The 21313-nt window shown below is 46.1% G+C and overlaps 1 protein-coding gene across 1 annotated transcript in view; it reads left to right on the top strand.

Moving 5' to 3' along the window:
• The first annotated feature begins 7519 nt into the window (after positions 1-7519).
• Positions 7520-21313, top strand: part of AKR1D1 (aldo-keto reductase family 1 member D1) — a 34864-nt gene continuing 21070 nt past the window's right edge. The window contains exon 1 of the mRNA XM_064730649.1: positions 7520-7852. Coding sequence (XP_064586719.1) covers positions 7760-7852 — 93 coding nt within the window. The 5' untranslated portion in view covers positions 7520-7759. The remainder of the gene's footprint in view (positions 7853-21313) is intronic.

Raw genomic sequence — 21313 nt, 5'->3', positions numbered from 1 at the left:
ATCTCACAACACATCAGGAGATTTCTCAATCTGCCAAAGTACATACAAACATCAAAAATTCAGTGGCAATTTGGGAAAAGAAAAGAAGAAGATGGAAAAAAAATTCTGTCTGCAAAACAGACAAAAGAAATGGCCACTGCAAAACTGAGCACCTACTGAGAGGAAAAACATGCCCTGTGGTCTGCGGGCAGCACCTTGGTAGGAAATGTGGAATGAAGAGCTGCACACAGCTGTAAATCCCACCAGCCCTGATATAACCTTGCTCATAAAGCAAGGGTGCTCAAGTGGGGCTTCACATCCTTGGCAGTATCACTGCGCTCCCACCATCACTGCCCTCCTCCTGGGCTGCCAGCTCCAGGACAAGGACTAACTCACACAAAAATGAGCTTATCTGGCCTTTTAAAACACTCTGGCACAATTTTAAAAGCATGCAGGCAGGCTAAAACAAATCAGTGTGATGTTTTAAAGCATACTCTTCTAAATTCCCTGTTCCTTTTGACACAGAGCATTGCCCACTAGCAGGTGGCACCAGCAAACCCCACAATATCATCTGTTTTTAAAGCATCCGCAGGAAATACCTGCAAGCAAAGAAACCAGCAGGAGGTCAGACTTCACCTGTGGGGTTCTCTTTACAAGCTAATAGCTTCCTCCTCCTGACATTGGCTCCTGCCCAAGTGAGATGCACTTCAAAGGGAGAGATTCCCCAGTAGGGACTTGAAGCTGGAAGTGCTGGGACCAAAGGGGACTGGCCACTTTGGGACCCTCATCTCCAAGCCTGTGTTGCTTTTGTTCTTTTGACTAGTAAAAGATACAGAAAACAGACTTGCAAATGCCTGCTCCCTGTTATTTCATCTTGCAGCCAATTGACATGTGGTGTGCTGTATGAAAATGATGTGTGTTTTTCATGCTGTCCTGACTGCAAGAAGGTGCTGGTGCAGCCCTGCTGCAATTAGTCACTTGTGTCTGCTTGTTGTTGGAGGCAAGGAAAGAAACAACGTGCCAGTGAGGCTCCTAAAGCAGGTAACATGGAAAACAGCTGTTTACCCAGTGCAAGGAGGTAAAACGATCATTCATCAGAGCTGAACTAAGAACGCCTGTACAGCCCCGAGATGGACTCAAGGGAGCTGTGTGAGGTTACATGGCAAGTAATCATGGGAGCTGGCAGGAATAGTGGTGGTGCACTGAGGTGAACCCCTGGCTAAGTTCTGCATTAAAAAGAGGCAAGAGAAAGCTCAAATTTTTGGAACATGCTAAGATCTGGTGGTGAGCGTGACTCTGGCCCAAGAGCCTGATTCAAAGTAAGGCACTCCCAGTGACTCCCTCCCTGAGAATCAGAAGTTAAAAAACCCCCAAACCTCAAACTCCCAAAATACCTGAGTTGCATGATACAGGCAGTATCCTCCCACAGTAGCTATCCCTACTCTGGATGAGAAAGAGAGGTTGAACAGAGGTAGCCACCACCACTGCTCCTTTGGGATGCAGGAGGGGCTGTTGAACAGACAATCAGCTCTTCCTGAGCTGCCCCTTATGCCACTGATTACTCAGCCCTGGGTGCAACACACAGGGTATCTCCCACCAGCATCAGGTGAATGGAAATCATCAAGACAGAGCTTAGATTTGCAGGATGCCAAAGAAAAGGGGTTTATACTGGGCAGGATCAAATAGCAGGCCAGACTAATTGAGGTGAGATATGAGGACACTTACTCAGGGCCAAAGGTTAATGCCTCCCCACATGACAAGGGTCAGCATCCAGGGATTCCAGAGGCCACCATGCAGCTACTGACCTTTGGCTGGGGATCTGAGAGGCAGGGCTCACCAGCTCCCAGGTTGGTCACGTGCCAGAGCAGACAGTCAGGAGCAAAAACTAAGACACTGGTGCTAGAAGAAAGTGATAAATCAGTAAACATAGTGTCAGGGAGAGGAAATAAAGCTGGCTTCTGGCTCAGTTTGCCACAAGCCCTGCTAACACCAAACTTTTGGGCAGGACAGCGCCCAAAAGAGAGCAAGCTCATGAGATAGTGCCTGTGTAAATGACACTGGCAAAGGACTAGAGCATTACCTTTCCAAAGGGTTAGGAGGATTACCTTTTCAAACTGAGCGTCTCTTTCCCTTTCCCAGCGGTTTCTGGTCCTCCACAGGGATTTTCAGCCCATAAGTAACACTCCCTGGATGTTAATGGAGCAACTCAAGCTCCTGAAAAGGGGAAAAGGTGCATTTTAGGGGCTGTACTGTTAGTGCTGGCCCCTCTCCTGCTGTGCCATGGGAAACATGGTGGTGGTGTATAAACAGCCTGGCTAATTTGGCTCCTGTGTCGTGAGATTTTGCTTCCTCTAGTGTCCATGTGGCTGCTGCTTCTGGTACAGCATCCACCACAGCTTCACCCAGGGACCAAAACCCAAACCAGAGGGAGGTTCAACTGTTGAGCAGGCTCTGGCTATTTGCACAGCCACTCCCCTTGGAGGAGCACCCCACAGCACCCAGCACAAGGGCTGTGGCAGTGGCATTCTGGGTGAGGCCACAACCCGGGGCCCTGCACCTGTCCCAAGGAGGCACAGGGACAGGGACAGACCTGGATGGCCACAGGAGGCTGGTCCCTGGGGAAGCCCCTGTGCCTTGGTGCAGTGTGAGCACATCCCCACAGCCACAGGAGTGGGGAGAGCATAATCTGGAGCAGCTGCTGGCATTCTTCTTGTACCCCAGGAGCGATCAAAGGCTTGCAGAGGCTTCACTTTTCCAGTGTTACTAGATGCAATGGAACAGCATCAAGGATACATCGGAATTTCCCTTTTATCGCAGCTGTAGCCACAGAGCATTTATAGGAAGCAGAAGGGATAAGTGACCCAGCCATCAAGTATTTTCCTAAATCTCTCCACAGGCACAAGTGGTAGGCACATTTTCTCCCTGTCCTCATGATCTCCTTAGGGATCCAGCAGAAGTGCTGTACCAGTGCTGGAAAAGTCAGGTCAGGTGAGGTCTTTGGAGGACAAATACTGCTTTGCAGAACTTGCAGTAAGAGTTCCACTAAAAGTGTACATATATTCACTGCCAAGCTGTAAGTCTTGAAAATTTGAAAGTAATCTTTGGTCTTTCAAAGAAGAATTTACCAAGAATGTAATTAGTTATTGAAATAAAAAAAGAACACATCACTTAAATGTTTCATTGTTTCCACAAAATTTATATGGACCAGTGGGAGCTAGGGAAAAAAAGGTGTTTGCATAAAAACTGCTAGGAATGCCCATTACATCACACTTCCCAACAAAGCCCAGGCTGTTATCCTGGCAGTGATCAGCCTCATTGTGCAACAAACATCACCAAAGGGAAAAGATCACAAATGCTTCCATATGAGGAATCCCTTGGTCACTAAATGAAGGAATCACACAGGCAGTGTGAAGTACCACTCATCAGCTGCCCTCAAGAAGTAAATTGGGATATATGTGATGATTATTGTGATAATTTGTGAAAATAGAATAAAAAGACTCTACAAGATTTTTTTTTTTAAACCAGAGAAGTGTTCTCCAGGTCAGCTTATATCACTTGTGGCAGAAGTAGCAAGAACTAAAAAAGCAATCTCACTTCATGTATAGGCCCTCTACTAAGCATACACAAACCTTATTTCTTAGAGTTTAAAATAGAAGTTTTCCTTTATATGTGTTAGTTTATTTCAGGTAATGGCAAAATAGAAAATAAATATTAGTCTTGACACATGCTATCAAAATCTCTAAGCTAAATAGTTGAAAATACATCAGTAGATATTCCACATGCAGGATGGACACATGCTATTTTATGTGAGTTATTAAAGGACTAGGCTGAAAATATGCAGACTTTAAGACCATGTTTTAAGAAATTTTAACTAAAAACACATGCAGAGTACGCATTCTAGCAGATAATTACACAGAGTGGAGCACGACTCATAGAGAAAATAGAAACTGTAGCAATATGCATTTTTTATTGAACAAATACAAGTGGTATAAAGGTACTTTCAATTTTCCTTTTTAAAAAAAGTTCATTTTTAGGCAGTACAGGTCACCCACCTCTAGAATCTCACTGATCTAATCTACAATGTGTAACACACCTAGATCAAGAAGATTCAGGAGAATTTTTTTTAACATGTTCTCTTGTGGAAAACAATTTTAAAAAAGGGTGGGGGGGGCAACCCATGAATGTCCAAGGAAACATGAAATCTGAATGATGACAAGGCCAGTCCTTCTCAATCAATGACTCTTTCTCCTTCCTTCCAAGAACTGGGGATTCTATATTTAAAGGCTTCACACATTTTCTCCTGTTCCCAGGATACTTAGCAATTTGAGATAAAATGAGTAAAAAGGTGACCTCTTTACTTCTTTAAAAGATCCTTTACCAGTTTTGCCCAGGTAAGGAGGCCGTTAAGTACTTTCTTTACCTGAGATTTCAGCAAGTTTTTAACAGCAAAAATAGCAAGAATCCTCAAATGTCTGACCTACTTTTCCTGCAAAAAACTTAGATCTAATTTTTCTTTTTATTTTTTTAATCTACCTTATTTGTGTGGAGATTCAGGGGGTGGGGAACAGAACACATATAAGATGTTGCTTTTGAAATCCCTGCTCTTTACTTAGGTCTGAGATGACTAATGCAATTCTAAAATCCTGCACCACCAAGACATGAATCACAAACCTACCTTAGCTGGTTTCTGAAGGTGTTTATGTGTGATTTAAGAGCTTCACTAGAGAAGGCAAACTTGTGTTGATAGGATGGCAGCACTCATTACTTGCTAGTCAGGCCAGGCTGAAACTTATTGTTTTTGTTTCCTAGAGAAAGAACTGAGATCACATCTGCATTTTATAAAAGCTCCTGAATTGTTACTGATCGACAACAACCAGCAGACAATGCTTTGCCTCTAGAAACTTACATTGTTTTGCAGTCAGAGTTGCTAGATACCGTGTCCTCGTAAAAAGCCTGGTTAAGTCATTTATGGTCTGAAATCGAGAACTGTGCTTCCCTGAGCAGCTAACAGAAATTATTACTAACAAGAATTACATGTGACAGGCTCCAGGCTCTATTATTCAGCTTCCTTTGTTCTTTAAAGGAAGGATTCATTATCAACTGAAAACCTGCTAGTATTTGTAGCTTCTATGAAATAAGCATTTTTTTGAGTTAGTAGCTTGGATGTAAAGGGGGGAAAACGCATTTTCTTATCTGTTTTCTGGGGTTTCATATAAAATCTGAAAGGCACTGGAACAATAGGTAGGGAGCTGGAGCAGCTATGGGACTTTAAAAGTCTCATGTGTAAGAGGTGTTCACACTATTTGCTGTCAGCTACGGTGTAGGAGTGGAGGGAAGGACTTGTAAAACCGTCTGCCTCTCCCCAATTTCTGGGGCAAGCACATTGGCTAGTCTTGTAAGGACCAGTCTAGCAGTGCAGCTGGAAGTGAGGTGGCTTTTGCCTGTTACCCTGATGAGTGCTGGGGGCTCATGCCTGTGGCAGGGCAGGAGTGCCTGGTGTAGCTGGCTTGCCTCGCCAGTGATGGACCACTTTGCCTGCCTGCTCCTAGAAGCTCCTTCTCCTGCCCAAGCTCCCCCATTCTGTGAATTATGGCAAATCCATCAATCCTTCTTTCACAGTTGCTGTTGAAGGCTATCACATATCAGGCTCCTGTACTCCTGCCAGAGAGGCTCCTTGCACTTGCTCTTCTCCCCAGGACAGGCACCGCAGACACAGCCGTGCTTTGCTTAGCTCGGGATCATGCGCAGCTCCCAGCACGCGTTGCTCTCTTGCCAGAGCACAGGAGTAAACTGGATGTGCTCTGAGCCCAAAGCAAATGAACCAAAACTGTGCCTTAAAACTCCCCAAAAGATGCTGGATTAAAAGGAATTATGGAAAAGCAGATTGTGGAGTGGATTTGGAGCATAGAAGTTAAGGCATAGGAATCGGCCACTGGGCAGTAGAGCCTCTTCATGGAATGCTAGTATGGGACTGGAAATAAGTAGGTCTCTGAATGTCCTCTGCCACACCAGACTCTTCTCTACTTACCCCACTTCCATCTCTCCATGTGTTTGCTCCTCTGTTGGAAATATAGCAGAATGATGGCTATAGCTTAGACATGCAGCTGGCATCGACTTCTCCTCCTACAGAGTGTGCTTGGCACAGAGAGAGGAGATGGGAGCTGCTCCTGTAGCAAGGAAGGGGTAATCAGTTACATGGGAACAACAGGGGAGCATGGAGGTGGTCTCTGGTTTTCCTTCCTCCTGCAGGTACCCACAGCTCCCGGCAGCACACAGAGTCTAGCAGGATGAGCCTCCCACAGTAACTACAGCCAGGCTGCAGTCTGCCTCAGCTTCCCCCCTTGAGGTGGAACCCAGCCACCTCAGAGGCAGCTCTTTGCACTGCGCTGTCCATGTAAAGCACAGGCTCTCAGAAAACCTCAGTCACACTCTGTCCACTTCCCAAGGAGTGTTTTACACACACCACCTTTGTCCTGCAGGACATCCTAACTAGAAATTTTTGTGTTGGGATCTAGTTAGCTTGCACTTAGTTCTGAACTTCTTGGAACCTTCCTAAATGTGGAAGTGGCACTTTTCCCATCTTCTCAGGAGACCCTTGGAGGTATCTAACCAGTAACACTGAAAGGGTCTCATGGTAGGAAATTGCCAAGGTAGTTTCCCAGCCCTAGCAGCAACTAACCCTTTCCCTGAATGCAAACTAGTACACACCTGTTGATTTCAAAAACTGCAGAGATAACTTATCATGATGGATCCATTAACCCCTCTTGGAATTGCATAACCTGATGAACTATTACCATGCACAGAAAGCCAAGTAGGGTATTAGAGGAGATAAAATAAACTGCCAGGCAAAGACCATTGTTACGGCTCAGGAATAATGTTCCCTGAGGGCTTAATTACAGGTTGATCTAGGAAGGCATAAAAGACCATGCACTTCCAGATCAAATGGGGAGAACTTAGCATAGTTGTCACAAAGCAGGTGGCTCAGAGTGGTGTAAAAGCATGGCCTCAAGTGTTTTACCAGGACCAGAAAAGACAAGTAAGAGCTATGTGATGAATTTTATAAAGGATATTGTCTCCTTCTGGGCTATCAGCGTTAGGAAATACATACAAGACCGTGAGGAACTTGAGTCCATTCACTGTAATTCGGGACTCACACTGAGGCAGAGAAACTGCTCACCAGTCTGGGATTTCCCTCCTTCCCTGCTTGCCTCTACAGTAGTGGGTTTCAACCACTGGAGTGGCGAGGTGGAAACTGTTCTTCACCTCTGTGGGGAAACTTCCAAGACCTACCACCCCAAACCACGGGAAGCCGGTGCCCTGCTGCCGGCAGCTCCGGGTAGGGCAGCCCGCGAGGGCTCTCTGGCCCCTGGGCAGCAACGCCCCACGCCGCTCAAGGTGCTGCCGGACCCGGGCCCGCCCTGAGGCGCGCTCGGAGCAGCCCCGGCCGGAGCCCCCGCGGGGGTCGCGGCGGGGCCGTCGCGGCGCGGGGCGGTGCGCGGGGAGCCGGTGGCCGCGGGGCCGGGGCGGGGCCGGGGCGGTGCGCGGCGGGGCGCGGTGCAGGGCAGCCGCGGGCACACGTGGCTCAGCCCCCCAAAAAGGCGCTCCCCGGCGGCGGGAGAGGGCAGTTCGTCCCTCGGTCCCCCCAGAGCCACCGCCGGTCCGCTCCGTCCAGCCGTCGGTGGGCGCCGGTGCCAGGGACCGCTGTGTTGGCTGCGAAGCGGCGGCTCCCGCCCCCTGCGGAATCAGCCCCAGGTCCGGGGCGGCCCTACCTGCCGGCACGATGAACCTCACCGCCGAGAGCCACCGCATTCCGCTGAGCGACGGCAACAGCATCCCGCTCTTGGGGCTGGGCACCTACGCCGACCCGCAGAAAGTAAGTCCGGGGGCGCCGGGACGCCCCGCGCCGCGGGCGGGGGCAGGTGCCGGCTGCCCTCGCTGCAGCCCCCCGAGCCGCGGCCACCCTCCTCCTCCCCTCCCGTCCCGGCTACTTCTCTCTTTGCTCCCTTCCCCGCGAGAAGTTAGACCCAGCTCTACCATGAGCAGCGCGGGCAGTGCGCGGCCCGCAGATGAGGAAAAGGTGGGAAGAAATAAGAAAAAAATCCCGCCCAGCTTGCGGTGCGCGGCGGCTGCCACTGTCGCCCACCGCCCCGCGCCGCTGGGCGCACGGGCAGGGGCGCGGGGGACCTGGAGTCGGGACGGTGCCGTGCAATGCCCGGGTCGGGAAGGGATGGGACCCCCGGCAAGGCGGCCGGGAGCCCTCAGCCCCCCGGAATCAGGAGGGACGGTGCCGTCATCTCCCCTGCCTAGCCCCCTGCGACGAGTGTAGATAAGACGAGGGATTTCGGACCGCCTTGCGGCTGCCCCCGATACTTTCCAAGTAATGTTCCTGAAACAAAGACCGAAATTCCTGCATCCTGATTCCTGCGGTTCCCACAGCTGACTGCCAGCGGCCAAACCACTCTCAAATATTCTGCATCCTTCGGTTTTGCGCCGGGCAGGCATCCCGTCTGACCGTGCCGATCGGCTGCACCCGTGGAGGATGGGGAAGCACACCTGATGCTTCTTCCCTCTGCGGACTTGGGAGCGCAAAGGCAATTCAGTAGCCACTGCCTTTTAAAGCTCTCCTAAACTGCCTGATCTTTCATCAGTTCTCTTTTTTGTTTGTTTGAAGAGTTGGAAAAGAGGCATCGTGGCCAGAACCCCTCTTGTGTAATAGCTGCGATGCAATGTGTGTGTATGACTCCACATATCACAAGGTATTTAAAGGTACCTTTGTAAAGAAAACTCTTGATTAAAGCCATTTACCAAGCACTAAATGTACCACGGTACATCAATAACGGTGTCGAATTTTCAACAAACACTACTGCAGGCAATGCATGAGTGATGCAGAATGGGTGTAAGTCTTCCCCAGGAGTGCAGTTCTCACTGGTTAACGACGCTGGTTTACATGGGGAGAATCAATAGGAATTCATTACTTCAGAGCCCGGGCATTGTCCCCCACATCTCTAAACTTTCAGGAGATATTTTCAACTAGTCCATTCTTTGAATAATGGTTAGTGAAACAAAATTAAGGTCTCTAACAGGAGTTTTGATATAGCAAAGCAGAATGTTGCATAATTCAGTGACAAAAGAGCTCTGAGTGAACTTGAAGCATCTTTTTCCAGACGTGTACATCATGCCCCTAACCCTCAAGTTGCAATTTTTGCCCTAGTTTTAAGAAAAATGCAGCTGCCAGCACAAGAGCTCCTACCTTGCTGCACTTCCTGCCTGCAGCCTGGACAAACCGTGGCCCAATACGGTGGAATCAGGCAGGGAGTCCAGAGTGGCAAGTAACCTGACAGAGCTGAGGGGAGCTGGATGGGATTCCCCTCGCAGAGGCAGCTTCTCGGCACTGCTGTTACCCTGCTAAGAATTCATTCCTCAGGAATTCAGCTGTCCCAAAATCAACAGAGCAACAGATCTGCTTCTTCTCCCCCCGTCCTGCAAAATCCTGACGGTTCCTTCCTTTGCCCTCCCGTGGTTTGAGGCGCACAGCGAGCTTTTGCATGGAGTTCAATGAGCCAAAATGAATCATTTTTAGGGAGGGCTGGTTTTCAGCAGAATCAGCCCCAGGCAGTGGCTTTTTGCATATACGTCCCTTCTTTTCTGCTAACAGAAGGTAGGGAGGACAGGATAATGCAGGCAGGGCAGGCATTGCTACGGCAACTCCAATTTAGAGCGATCGAAGCTGCTGTGTAACTGTACCCTCAGTGGGGATGGGTGCATATATCCAACCACCCTTTCTCCTTCCCCCTGCGTTTGTAGGAGTTTGATTTTCTGAGCTTTCTCCTTCTGCACGATAAACACGTTAGAAAGTTACGGGTGGGAGGAGGAGCTGAGGAGAGGTAGAGAAAATAGCAGTGATAAGGCACTTGCCACAGTCTCATTTTCACAGAAGACCAGGTGAAACAATGTGTGTTTATCTGGCGGAGCTGGGCTGGGGCTTTACGCTAGGATTAGGAGCGCTATTTGAGTCGAAGAACTTGTCACAGAGAGCAGCTGGGGAAACGCAGCGGCAGCAGCGTGCTCTGGGATTTGTTGCAGAATTGTGCTGCCGCTCGGTGATGGGGCAGGATGTTTAAATAGGTCACGGCTTAAAATTTGCCCGTTTCAAAAAGGCTGCTTTGCTGATAAGGGGGGTGCGGAGCGGGGGCTCCTGTCAACTCCTTGCTGTGGCAGCAAAGTGCTGCTTGGCTGGGACAAGCTGCTTTGCCGAGCGCTGAGCTGTGCCTGTTGCAACTTCCAGGGATGCCTGGCGAGGTGTCTGTCCTGCTCCTCCTGCCTCAACAGCTGAAAGGCTTTGTGGCAACCCAGGACCGTTTCAAGGTTTATCTTGAGGAGTGAGGCTATAAACTAGCGCTGACACGTTTCCCTTAAAATGCTTAGCTGCAGCCTTTTGTGGCTGAATTGCTTAAGAAGCAGCATCTGAGCCACCCATTCTCCAGCGGTGGGGGCAGGCAGCTGGTGGTAGCGACAGCTCTAGCCAGCCCCAGCACTCTATTTCTGCTCATGAGTCAGATCCCTGCAACTTCTAGCTATTTTGTGCTTTGATATAAAATACAGAGCCGTTCATTTGTCAGATTATTCATCTTGCTCTTGGAGACAGCTTTTTGATTTAAGCTGGTTTGTTTTGATTTTTTTTTTCCCCAAAGGTTATTCACCCTGGCACCTCCATGTCAGAGCAACTTGTCCAAAACAAATCTGTTTTCTTAGTGTCAGGCTGTAGCCCAGTAGCTTGTAATGAGCCCGGAGTGTTCTTCCTGAAGTGCAGGAATGTGCTCGCTGGTTAAGCCAACCAGGCAGATCTAGTTAGCCATGGAACAGGGAAATCTGCTTCTCCAGCAGTCGGTTAGAAGAAAACAAAGGCAGGAGGCAGCTTTCACATTTCAGGCTTTGTCTGCATAAACTGATCAGCAGTGCCTTCAAAACTGAAATGTGTCAGCAGCTTGCCTTGCTCATCTTAAATCACTTAATTGTTCTCCCAAAGACAACTTTGGGAGATAAGTCATGCTTCTCTGGTTGTGAAATACTCAACAAAAAATACATCTATTGACAGAAAGCCCCCCTATACAAGTTTACTGACTCAAAGTAGTACATCACTCAACAGGAGAAGAGATGGACCACTGTGGAAAAGGTCTGTTTGATAATCAGACTAATTTTAATTGAATGCTCTTTCCCCCTAGATGTAAGAGAGCCTTTCTTCTGACTGGGTAGAGGTTGGGATGACAATTCAGCTAATTCTTTGAGACTGAAAAGTGCAACGTTGGGGGTTTCTTTTCACTTAACTCTCCTACCACAGAAAGAAAGTACAATGAATCCATTGGCTATCAGTTCATCTGCTAACAGGAAGGAGTCTTCACTGGGTCACAGAATAGAATTAGTCATAAACTTGGGTTATTTATCAAGAGAAGCACCTAAAAATTTTTGCAGGTTTAATTCATGTTTCCTGTGCTTATTTGAAAATAAAGGAATGCAATAATTGCATAACTATTAAGCTTAATTTTCTTTTGCAGGCAGATTTCAGTGTGTTGAAGTTGGTTTTGCATTCTCCTTCATGCAGGGAAGGAAATGTATGATTTGTATTAGATTCTTGCCTACATAAAAAAATTAGGCTGTTTATCCTACCAAAGGATGGACACAAGTGAAAAAGTGGAAATCTCAGTCACTGACTCCTTCCACTGCTCTTTCTTCCCTTCCCCAAATATTCCTTCTCCTTATGAGTTTGGGTGGGAACAACAGTGGGAACTGTGAATCAGGACTACCAGTGCACTCCAGACAGCTTTAAAATCTGAGGCCAATTCTACCTCTGTTTGGCTGTGTGGATCCTTCTGGCACAGCCCTGCGAGTGCAGGAGTGGCTCTGCCAAGGCTCCAGCGATGCACGGTGTCCAGCTCCCCCTCCCTGAGGGCCCCCAAGCCGTTGACCCAATTCTCCAGGGTATTAAATAGATGGGTGGGAGGAGGGAGAGGGCAGTCCCACATGGGAGGGTGGCAGACAGGACAGGCCCCTGGATGAGCCCCTGGCATTGCCCTGTGCTACAGCAGAACCAGACCAGTCCATGGCAGGCTCCCACCGCCTCCCAGCACTGATTCTTAGCTTCCAGCACAGCCCATTGAGTGGTACTGGTACCCATCTGGAAGCAGATGAGGTGTGGAGACGAGCAGTCTTAGAGGGGAAAGGTGCTAAAAACACTCCTAAATCCTGGAAATCCTATGCCTCGTTAAAACTGCACTTATGCCTGCTTCACTTTATAACTCATCCCTGTCAACACAGCTAAGATCATCAGTCCAGTGTCTCCACATAAATACTTGCTGTTTCCCTGGAAGGTCAAGGGGCCTTGGCCACAGCTCCTCTCCTGCCTTCCTGTTTTGACTGAGGGAGGACAGGGCTTGGAGAGAAGGTTGTAGCAACCGCACTGTACACAGGCGCTGCTTCTGAAACATAAGATTGGGCAAAGTGCTCAAGAATAGCACTGGGTGAGGGCTGTTGGCAAGTTGCAACTTAGCTAAAAATGAGGTTCTGAGGTAGCCAAATCCATTCATAAATTGGAAGCAGTTTTGTGGAATAGTTTCAGGCAAAACAAATGGCAAAGCATTTCATTTTGGGCACTGGCAGTACAAGCTGAGGAATCAAAGAATTATTAAAGCACTTGGAGGTAGCAGTTGCCTTTCCCTGAACAGCCCGCTGGTAAGGCAATCCACATGGGCGGTGGGAAACCAGATTCAGTCCTCCTCTCAGCCTCTGGGGATTAAACTCATATCAGACAGCTCAGGGAAATAACATGATTGTGGGGTAGGTGATAGCTAGAGAGAGGCAAGAAGAAACAAGCACAGGCTGGAGCAGGAGGAGCACCCTGCCCATGGGAAAGCGCACTGCCCACCAGCCCCACAGCACTGGATGCTGAAGAACTTGGTATGGCATCCAGCCAGGAGGAAGAGAAACCCATTTCCCCAAATCTTTAACTACCACAAAGTAACCCTTGTGAGTGCCCAGACAGTCTGGGTTTTGTTTAAGAAGAAATTGCTGGTTTGAATCAGGGAGAGGAAAAGTTCATCCAGGGCTCCCAGATCCAGTCTAAGTGACCAAGTTTAAAAAAATCTGGTTTGGATAAGTAAAAACACTGTTTTGGCACTCTGAATTACTTTTTACACCCAAGCTAGAAGCTGAACAGAGTAATTTTTCATTGTACAGGTCTAACAGCTTCTAATGCTCTCATAGGATCATTTATGCCAAGTTCCTTGCACGAGGATGCGCAGGCACAAACTTTTTCAATCACCCTGAACGGTGCTGGCTGCACCCCTGCTGCAGGCTGCCTGTCTTTGGAGCTGTCATAGGCTGCTATTAAGTCAAAAGAGGTAATAAGTGATTTGTCCCCATGATGGGATCTGGATCTCTGAGCTGCAGTAAGGGAGGAACTACACACAACTTAATCCCCCTGTTTTCCTCCTAGAAAGCCACCACTGGCTCCTGAAACAGGATTGTCTGGAGACAGCAATGATTTCAGGTGACTTGTAAAGAAAGTCACCTGGCCTGACCCAAAGCTAAAAAATGAATCATGTATTGAACATTCCTGGGTGAAGTAACACTGCAGACACTGTTGAGCTTAAAGGCTTCAGCTTCTTGATTTCTTACCTGTAAATTTACTCTGACTCAGACAACTGTCTTCCTCTTGAGGTAAACTTGGCTTCTGGATATTTTTTCTTGAAAGAGATGAGAGAGGCAGCGACAAGAGCAGGAACTGTTCTAACATCCAAGTGTTCTTACAGCCTTATCTTATTTCCCATGACATGATATTAAATATGTAAAGAAAATACCTCGGTCCTTTTAAAGTATATTACACATGATTATGTTTTTGAACTCAGCAGGTATTGAGTATGAAGTTAGCTCTCTAATGAAGTGATCTTTATGAACCTACATGAAATTACTAGGGAATTATTTTTTTTCAGATGTAAAATATTGGGAACCCGACTTGAACAGAGCGGGGGGAATCAGCTGGGATATTTGGTTATAAAACCTCTTATTTATGCCTTGAATTTAAGAAGTAAATAAAATTCCTGAAACAAAATAAATTTTTTAAACGTTATTGGGTTATATCTCCTAACCAGCATTTTCAAAAGACATTGTGTCCCTTCATATTCCCTTCTGGTAACCACCACTGGCTTTCTCAAGCTCTTTGCTTTTTAAGCAGCAGCATTTCTTCATGCAGTACTAGTTCTTCTTGTCTTCAGAGAGTGCTTTGGAGCGGCACAGCCACGGCTGGTCGACACATAGCAACATGAGGTCCCTCAGGGTTGGGATTTCTGAGGTGTTTCAGAGGGCAGCCCCGTGCTCCCTCAGTCTCTGAGGATATCCTAAAATTACAGTCCAAGTGGAGATTTGGACACTTGAGTAGGGGTTAAAGGAAGGAGACACATGACTGCAGCCCAGAAAGACAACCGTGCCTGATCTGCTACATGTGCTGGAGGGCTCCTTGCCTGCCTGTTAGTAAACTCTTAGCCTAGCCTTCCCACTGAACAATATTTATCCTGAAACCCAATATCTGCAGCCGGATCGCTCACGGAGTCGTGACTCAGTTAGTCTCGTGCTTGAAGGACTGAGCTATACTGAGGCAATTCTGCCTGCACAGACTGCAGATGGCATGCCTTTCCTTCAGTGGCTGGTATCCTGGTGTTGAGTGATGCCCCCATTGATTAATTGCTCAGATTTTATTCCTTAACTAAGCCAGTTACTGGCAAGACCCAGTTGCCAAGAGCAGATAAAGGCAGGATTTCTTGATATTTGGTGCCCAGATGCCTTGAGGAGGCGCAGCAGCAGGCATCAGCTTTTAGCAGGCAACAGACCAACTTGACTCTTGGGCAAGAGCTTGTGTGAGGAGTTAAGAAGCTGCAGTGATTGGGCTCTAGTATTGCCTTAATTCAACCTTGCTGTTTGCTACAGAGGTGGCAAATATTCCAGGGAATAAGTGGTTTCACACATGAAAGAGTGCTTTCACAGATCAAGCTCCTTACAACAAAGAGGTGAGGGTACACACCAGAAAGTTAAACTAAATCAAAAGGATCTCAGAACAAGTTCTGATTTCATTGGTGACTTTTGCTAAAAGCTTACTGTTGTGTGACACATTTTAAAATTCCCTTTTTATATGCTCAAGTGGCAGGTTTACTACCTCTGATTTATCTTGCATTCTCCTTTTTTCCTCAACTGTTCAACATTTCTGTTCTGCCAGTGGAGCAGTCTTCCTCCATTTCTTTGTCTTTAACACTTCCTTCTTCATGTTGAGCCTTGACCTCTCCTCCTCTGCCTGCAACTACCTCTAGATGCCTCAGTTCCTGCTAGCTCCCTGTAATCTTGCATTATACAAAGGAACATTTTCGGCTTTCAAAAAAGCAAAATTGCATCTTTATCTCATTAAGAAATGAAACCTAAGTCATATAATTAGAAAAATCATGTAATTAGAAGAGGTAGATGATTTTTTTCCTGAAATGTGGCAGACTCAGAAAGTCCTAGCTTTTGTATAAGAACTGTATTTAAACCAGATTTAAAATTTGGATTTGATAAAATGACTTACCACACTCTGTCAATCTGGAGGAAAGATTCTTACATGCAACTTTTTTGGAGACACGAGCTTTGCTCCTAATACTTTGATTTGCACCAAACCCATGGTTCTAAGACATTGTTGAATTTGCAAAATGCTCTTTTACCCCCATGTATCTTTGCTGATGAAATCTCTCTGGCTCTTCATTTCCATGAAGCCTGAAGTTTAATAGAAAACAAATTGATAGAATTACTAATCTCTACTTCGTGCTAATGGCTTCTGTTTCCAGTTGTGAACACAATTAGTGTCTAATCATGTGTAGCAGATTAAAAGCTGTGTTTAGTGAAGTGGCCAACATGTAAAATTCCTAATGAGAAAGAGCCCAGCCTTGTAGATGAGTGTGAATGAAAGACTAACTTTCTAGCTACAAAGCTCATTAACCAAGGGAGGACTTCTGAGTAAAATGGACACAAAATTGCTGGTCCTGGAAAACACTGAATTTTTTTAGTTTGCCGTAAGGAGCAGATTGTGGTTAGAACAACTTCTTCCCCTCTCCCTGGCCACTCCAGCAAGCCTAAAACAAAAACCCTTCCTCTTAAAATGAGAGGCGAGGACTTGCACTAATGAATCCATTGATAGCCAGATAATTGCCTGGCCTTGTGCAGTGATGCCTGCCTCATCCAAGCAGCGGGGCTGGCTCTTGCAGCCACCCTGGCACCGTGTCATTTGGCTCCCAAACACAGTGCCAACACGTGCAGACTTGGACACGGCAGGAGAGCTCCACAGGAAAATGCTCCCGGAACAAGGGCGCCTTTAGAAGGTGACAACTTTGTCTGGGAGTCAGGACAACTTTTGAATGGTGGGTATCAGGTACCAGCATGACCCACCAAACTACATGTCTGTCTATAACACAGGGTAGAATCATGTTTAATCAGTCCAGATCCAAAACTAATAGAGGGTTAATCCAGATAAGCTTTCAGGACAGTAGCACTACTCAGAACCAGTCACCAGGGATTCTTCTTTGAAAAGTAACCAAACAGAAAACAGACCTTTTCCATTCCATAGCTGCGTGCTGCAGTGACAAGCACTAGCTGTTTCAATATACCCCTCTTCCAAAAACTACAAAGTTAGCTGTTACCAGTGCAATAATACTAAGCCAAATATTGACACCCAAAAAATAGCACTTTTATTCTTCTCTTTTCCTACGGTTTTCTAAATATGCTGGGGTTTTTTAAAGCCTGCTCAAAAGCCACAGGGAAAGCCTATATATCTAAATAAAAGTTAAGAAGATTGTTTTACAGAAGATGAGACAGGGAATCACTGGCATTGTTGAAGAGGGGAAAAACTGAACCCCTACGAGTGAGTAATAGGGATTACCACAACTGAAAGATACGCTTTTTGGCAAGAACATTTAGAGCCCAATTTTCCAGGCAAAGCTCCATTTTTAAAATGTCCCTGACCGACTCCATACGTTAGACATGGCTGTGCACTCCTATGTGCCCCTGATTCCTCACAGTTCTTCAAAAAACAGTGTAAGCATGTTCTTGCAGCTCATGTGGGAGGCTAACATCTGGATTGTCTCTTTGGTTGACCTAGGAGGCCAGATTTGTCAAAACTTGAAAGCACTGTGCAGAAAATGCCTCTCTAGGCTTGGAAGCCAACTCATGTTGGTTCAGCTAACTAGGTGGTGGAATTCCCCAAGTTTTACATTTGCCTTTGCAAACACGTCTTCGAACTGGCGCCAGAAACCTCTCCCCTTTAACTCTAGGGAATGAAGCAGAAGAGCTACTGGCAACCTTTTCTTCTCCTTTATTGCACAAGCTGCTGCTTTATCTTCCACTTGTACCTCACGCATCCCTTTGATTGCATTGCTTGTCTGAAGGGTATTTTGATAGCACCCACCCTCCCAGATAGATCCATGCTTTCCAGGGCAGCCAGCTGGCTGCTGTGTTCTCCAGCTCTTCAGGAAACTTTCCCAGTCCACCCCCTAGCTCTGTGAGCACAGGGACCCAGGTGTGCACATCATGTTCTTGGTTTGCTTTAATCCTCTAGCTGCCAGCAGAAAGGTATGGCAGCTCTTCAGCTTCACCTTGCATTAACTGACTTTGTGTCGAGTGAAAAGTTGCAGAGTTCCTAAAACTGAGGATTCTGCCATCAAGTGTTAAAAATAACTCCAGCACCCTCTGCCAGCTACAATAATAAGGTTTTCCTGAAGACAGCTTTGGCTAAATCCTAGAATAACAATGTCACAGGAATTCTAGAAATGCTAAATCTGCAGTTATGCAATCTAATGTCTGTTGTATGGACAAACCCCACGCTTCAGGCCACTGATAGTGCACCAAGTTAGAGGAGAAAGGCACCCCTTTTCCACCTTCATTCATGGTGCGACACAAGGACACCATTCTCCCCATCTTCTCTGAGCTTATTTGATGTCCTCCACCTCTCGAGGCAACGCAGTGCATGACATAAAGCAAAGTTCTGCTGGCACAACAGCCTGCGGCTCTTATCTGTGCTCTCTGCCTCCATTCCCAGCTCTACCTGCTTTTGCAGAGAACCCTTTGCTGGGTTTTGCTTCCTGGATGGTGGCTGCCAATGCTTCCGGGGGATGAAAGCCAGATTTTCCTGTGTACGAGAGAGAGGGATGTGCTGGCGGTTGCATTTTCCAAGAAAGAGGTGTACAGTACAGCTTCTCTTTTACAAGATTAAACAATTCTAAGAATGTACCCTTGTGTGGCTCATATCCTCTGGCTTTGTAAACTCAACCTGTGCTTTCCTGCAGGGCCTTCAGTACACATGCTTTCTATGCTCTGTTCCTAACATCTTAAGCCAATCCTTTTTGCCAGTTTGTCCAGAAAACAGGCAAATGGAAATAAGCAACTGGGCTTCTAGAAACTTGCATAAGAATCTGTGTGTGAGTGCCGAGCTCTGATGAAGGAGGCTCTGAGCCCAGGAATGTACCTACTTTCTCCTTCCTGTATTTAGCTGACTAAGATTCCTAAACAGCGGCTCCACATCCTAAATTACAGGTTTGGACTGGAGCACTTGGCCCATGGCTTGGATATCTTGTGTAATTCTGCTGCAGCTAAACTCAGATTTTTCCAGAAGATGGCCCTGTGTCTCCTAACACTTCAGGCTTTTTCCCCCAGGATCATTTATTCCCAGCTAAGAGACTGCAAAGCAATGCACTAAACAGGTGAGATGGTCAGGACTAAGGTAAGGGGCTTCTTCCCTCAAGTGCTGCTCCCTCTGCTCTCATGTGCTGCTGATACTGGTGCAACTCTGTAGAGCTGCTCCTGTAAAACAGGGCAGAGCAGAATCTGAGAGCCTGAGTCAGAATGTTTTCCTTTACCGTACACTCTAATAAAGAATAAACGACGATACTGATGTTAAGACATAAAAGCAACGACCAGAGTAGCAGTTCACATGGCTCTGCAAGATTACAATCTACTGGCAGTGTGTCCTGTTAGCTTTGTCTTTGGAGATAACCCTCTTAATCAGCTGGAAAACCAATGGAAATTGCTGACTAGAGAAAGATGCTATAGAAAAAGCAAAATAATTGGAGGGCAGCTGAACTGTGACACTAAACAAGAGTAATAAGTCAGACAACCACTAACACTGCTGAGCAAATACTGTACTTGAGTGGGAAGAGAAAAACTCATGGGTATGCCTGCAAAAAAATATTCTCCTGTGGCTTGGTCATGTGCACTCACAAAAGAAATTGAAGCTGAACCATTTGCTATGGTAGGGACAACAGTTTTTGACAAAATGGGATGTGACAGAAGGTGTCTGGAATAAACATTAAAAATTAGGGAAGTTTATGGCCTCAGAGGAAAAAGAGAGCAGACCCTTTCAGACAGACAGAATTGATGAAGCACATTGCTTTTTCAGACTCACAGAAAGTGGTAACTGGCCAGTTGGCTACTTCATCTGTGGAGAAGGGGCCAAATTTCTGCTTCCTTTCTTTCAGTGAAGGTGCATATCTGAGTCTGCTCTCCCAGCCCTTCTGCTGGATTTATTTATCATGGAGGCTGAAGGAAACAGATACCAGTTAAATCTGTCAGGCATGATGGTAAATCAGCTGGTTTACAAGCTACAGATTGATAGAGGGAATAATTGTGTCTCTTGTTTCCTTAAAGTTTATGATCTTAACAATAACACAGATGCGATTGAAGAAATTTATTAGTGATTGAGCAAGTCCTCCTAGTCAACCAGTTATTCTTTTATCATAAAATGTGCAATAAATTTAATATGGTTCTTTGGCACAAATTAGTGACTGTCTGCAAAAGCACTGAAGATAAATGTCTGACTTCTAGTGCACAAGTGGTTATAAAACTCCCATTCTAAAACAAGTCTTTGATCAAAGTAACATAGTTGCAAGGCACGCTGATTAGAAACTGAAACATTAATTATGGTGAAGGATCAAGAAACCTCTCATCTATGCTTAAATAAGAAGTAATAAAGAAGCAGAGATTTGTCTTAAGGCCAAAGCTAGAGAGTCCTGAATTATTACTAACAAAGCACAAAGGTTTATGACATTTCAGTACCTCATTTAATAGTTGTACTACTCTAAAAGTGAACCCTGCTCATTCAGGAATGGTGCAAGAATAAAGCCCTGTCTGGAGTGAGCAGGCAGCACAGGCAGCTGCATTTTAAGTAATGTACTAAAAATGAGTATAACCTGCAGGAAGGAGGGGGAAGAGGTCTGAGGGTCTGAGTAGAATAAGGCCCATGGCCAAACAGCCTGGGAAGTTCTGTTCCATCAGCTGCTGTGATTAGTGGTGCCAACCCTTATACAACATAGACGTATCACAAATTTCTATCTGCACTTCAATAAAAGCTGGTTTTCAGTTGGTAGCCCTTGATCTGGTCACTACTGAAAACCTATGAAAGACAGAAGAGATTAAAACACCTCAAGCTGAGCAGCAAAGTAGAGGGGAAATACCCAGGTTGTGCTTTCTCTGATGAAATGTGTCTTTCTCTGATGGAAAGATGGAGAGCAGTGGTGGTTTCAGTCACCCAGCTTTGGTATGGTCTGTCAGGAAACAATGGAATAAGATATGATACCTAAAGCAACACTTCTAAAAAGTGGCAATACCACAACATGACTAGCCTGTGCAACTCATCAGCACAGTTTACCACAGCCCATTACTGCAGCATTTGGAAGGATTAAATATGTGCAACGCCAGAAATGATAGTTTCTCCATTAGAATGAAAATAAACATATGGTATAAAGTTTCCAGACTCACAGATGTCTCAGACCTTCAGCTGGGATGGTTCAATAGAGGCAATATTTTCCAAAAACTATTCCCTAGATTGCTTTGCATTTTTATATGAAGCACCTTAGACCAGAATCTGTCAGAACTAATACACCACATCAGATGAAATGGACTAGTGCAATAAAAACATACATATATAATGTAAACCCATCTCCGGCCATTGGTAATCAAGACCTGATCCAAAAAAAGCCACCCCGAGCCCCTAAAGAATAAGGTTATTCCTTGAGATGGAGGAGTCTTTCAAAAGATTATTTGTACAGATGTAAGTCCCATATAAAAAAATTAAGAAATACACAGAAGTTCAGCTCTAACAGAAGTCAACTGATTCAGCCAAAAGCAGATGCAGTAACTGCAAGCATTTTCCTCTACCCTACCCTCCTTCCATGTCTGAAACTGTGCTATTCCCTTACCTGTGAGACTCTACTTTTCCTCATCTATTCCTTCTACTTTTCTTACTAAACAAACTGGCCCTGGTGACTGAGAAAAG

This window comes from Zonotrichia leucophrys, chromosome 1A, assembly GCF_028769735.1.
Source record: "Zonotrichia leucophrys gambelii isolate GWCS_2022_RI chromosome 1A, RI_Zleu_2.0, whole genome shotgun sequence".
NCBI lineage: Eukaryota > Metazoa > Chordata > Aves > Passeriformes > Passerellidae > Zonotrichia > Zonotrichia leucophrys.
The sequence above is the reverse complement of the archived record's forward strand: the minus strand, read 5'-3'. Positions and strand labels throughout refer to the sequence as shown.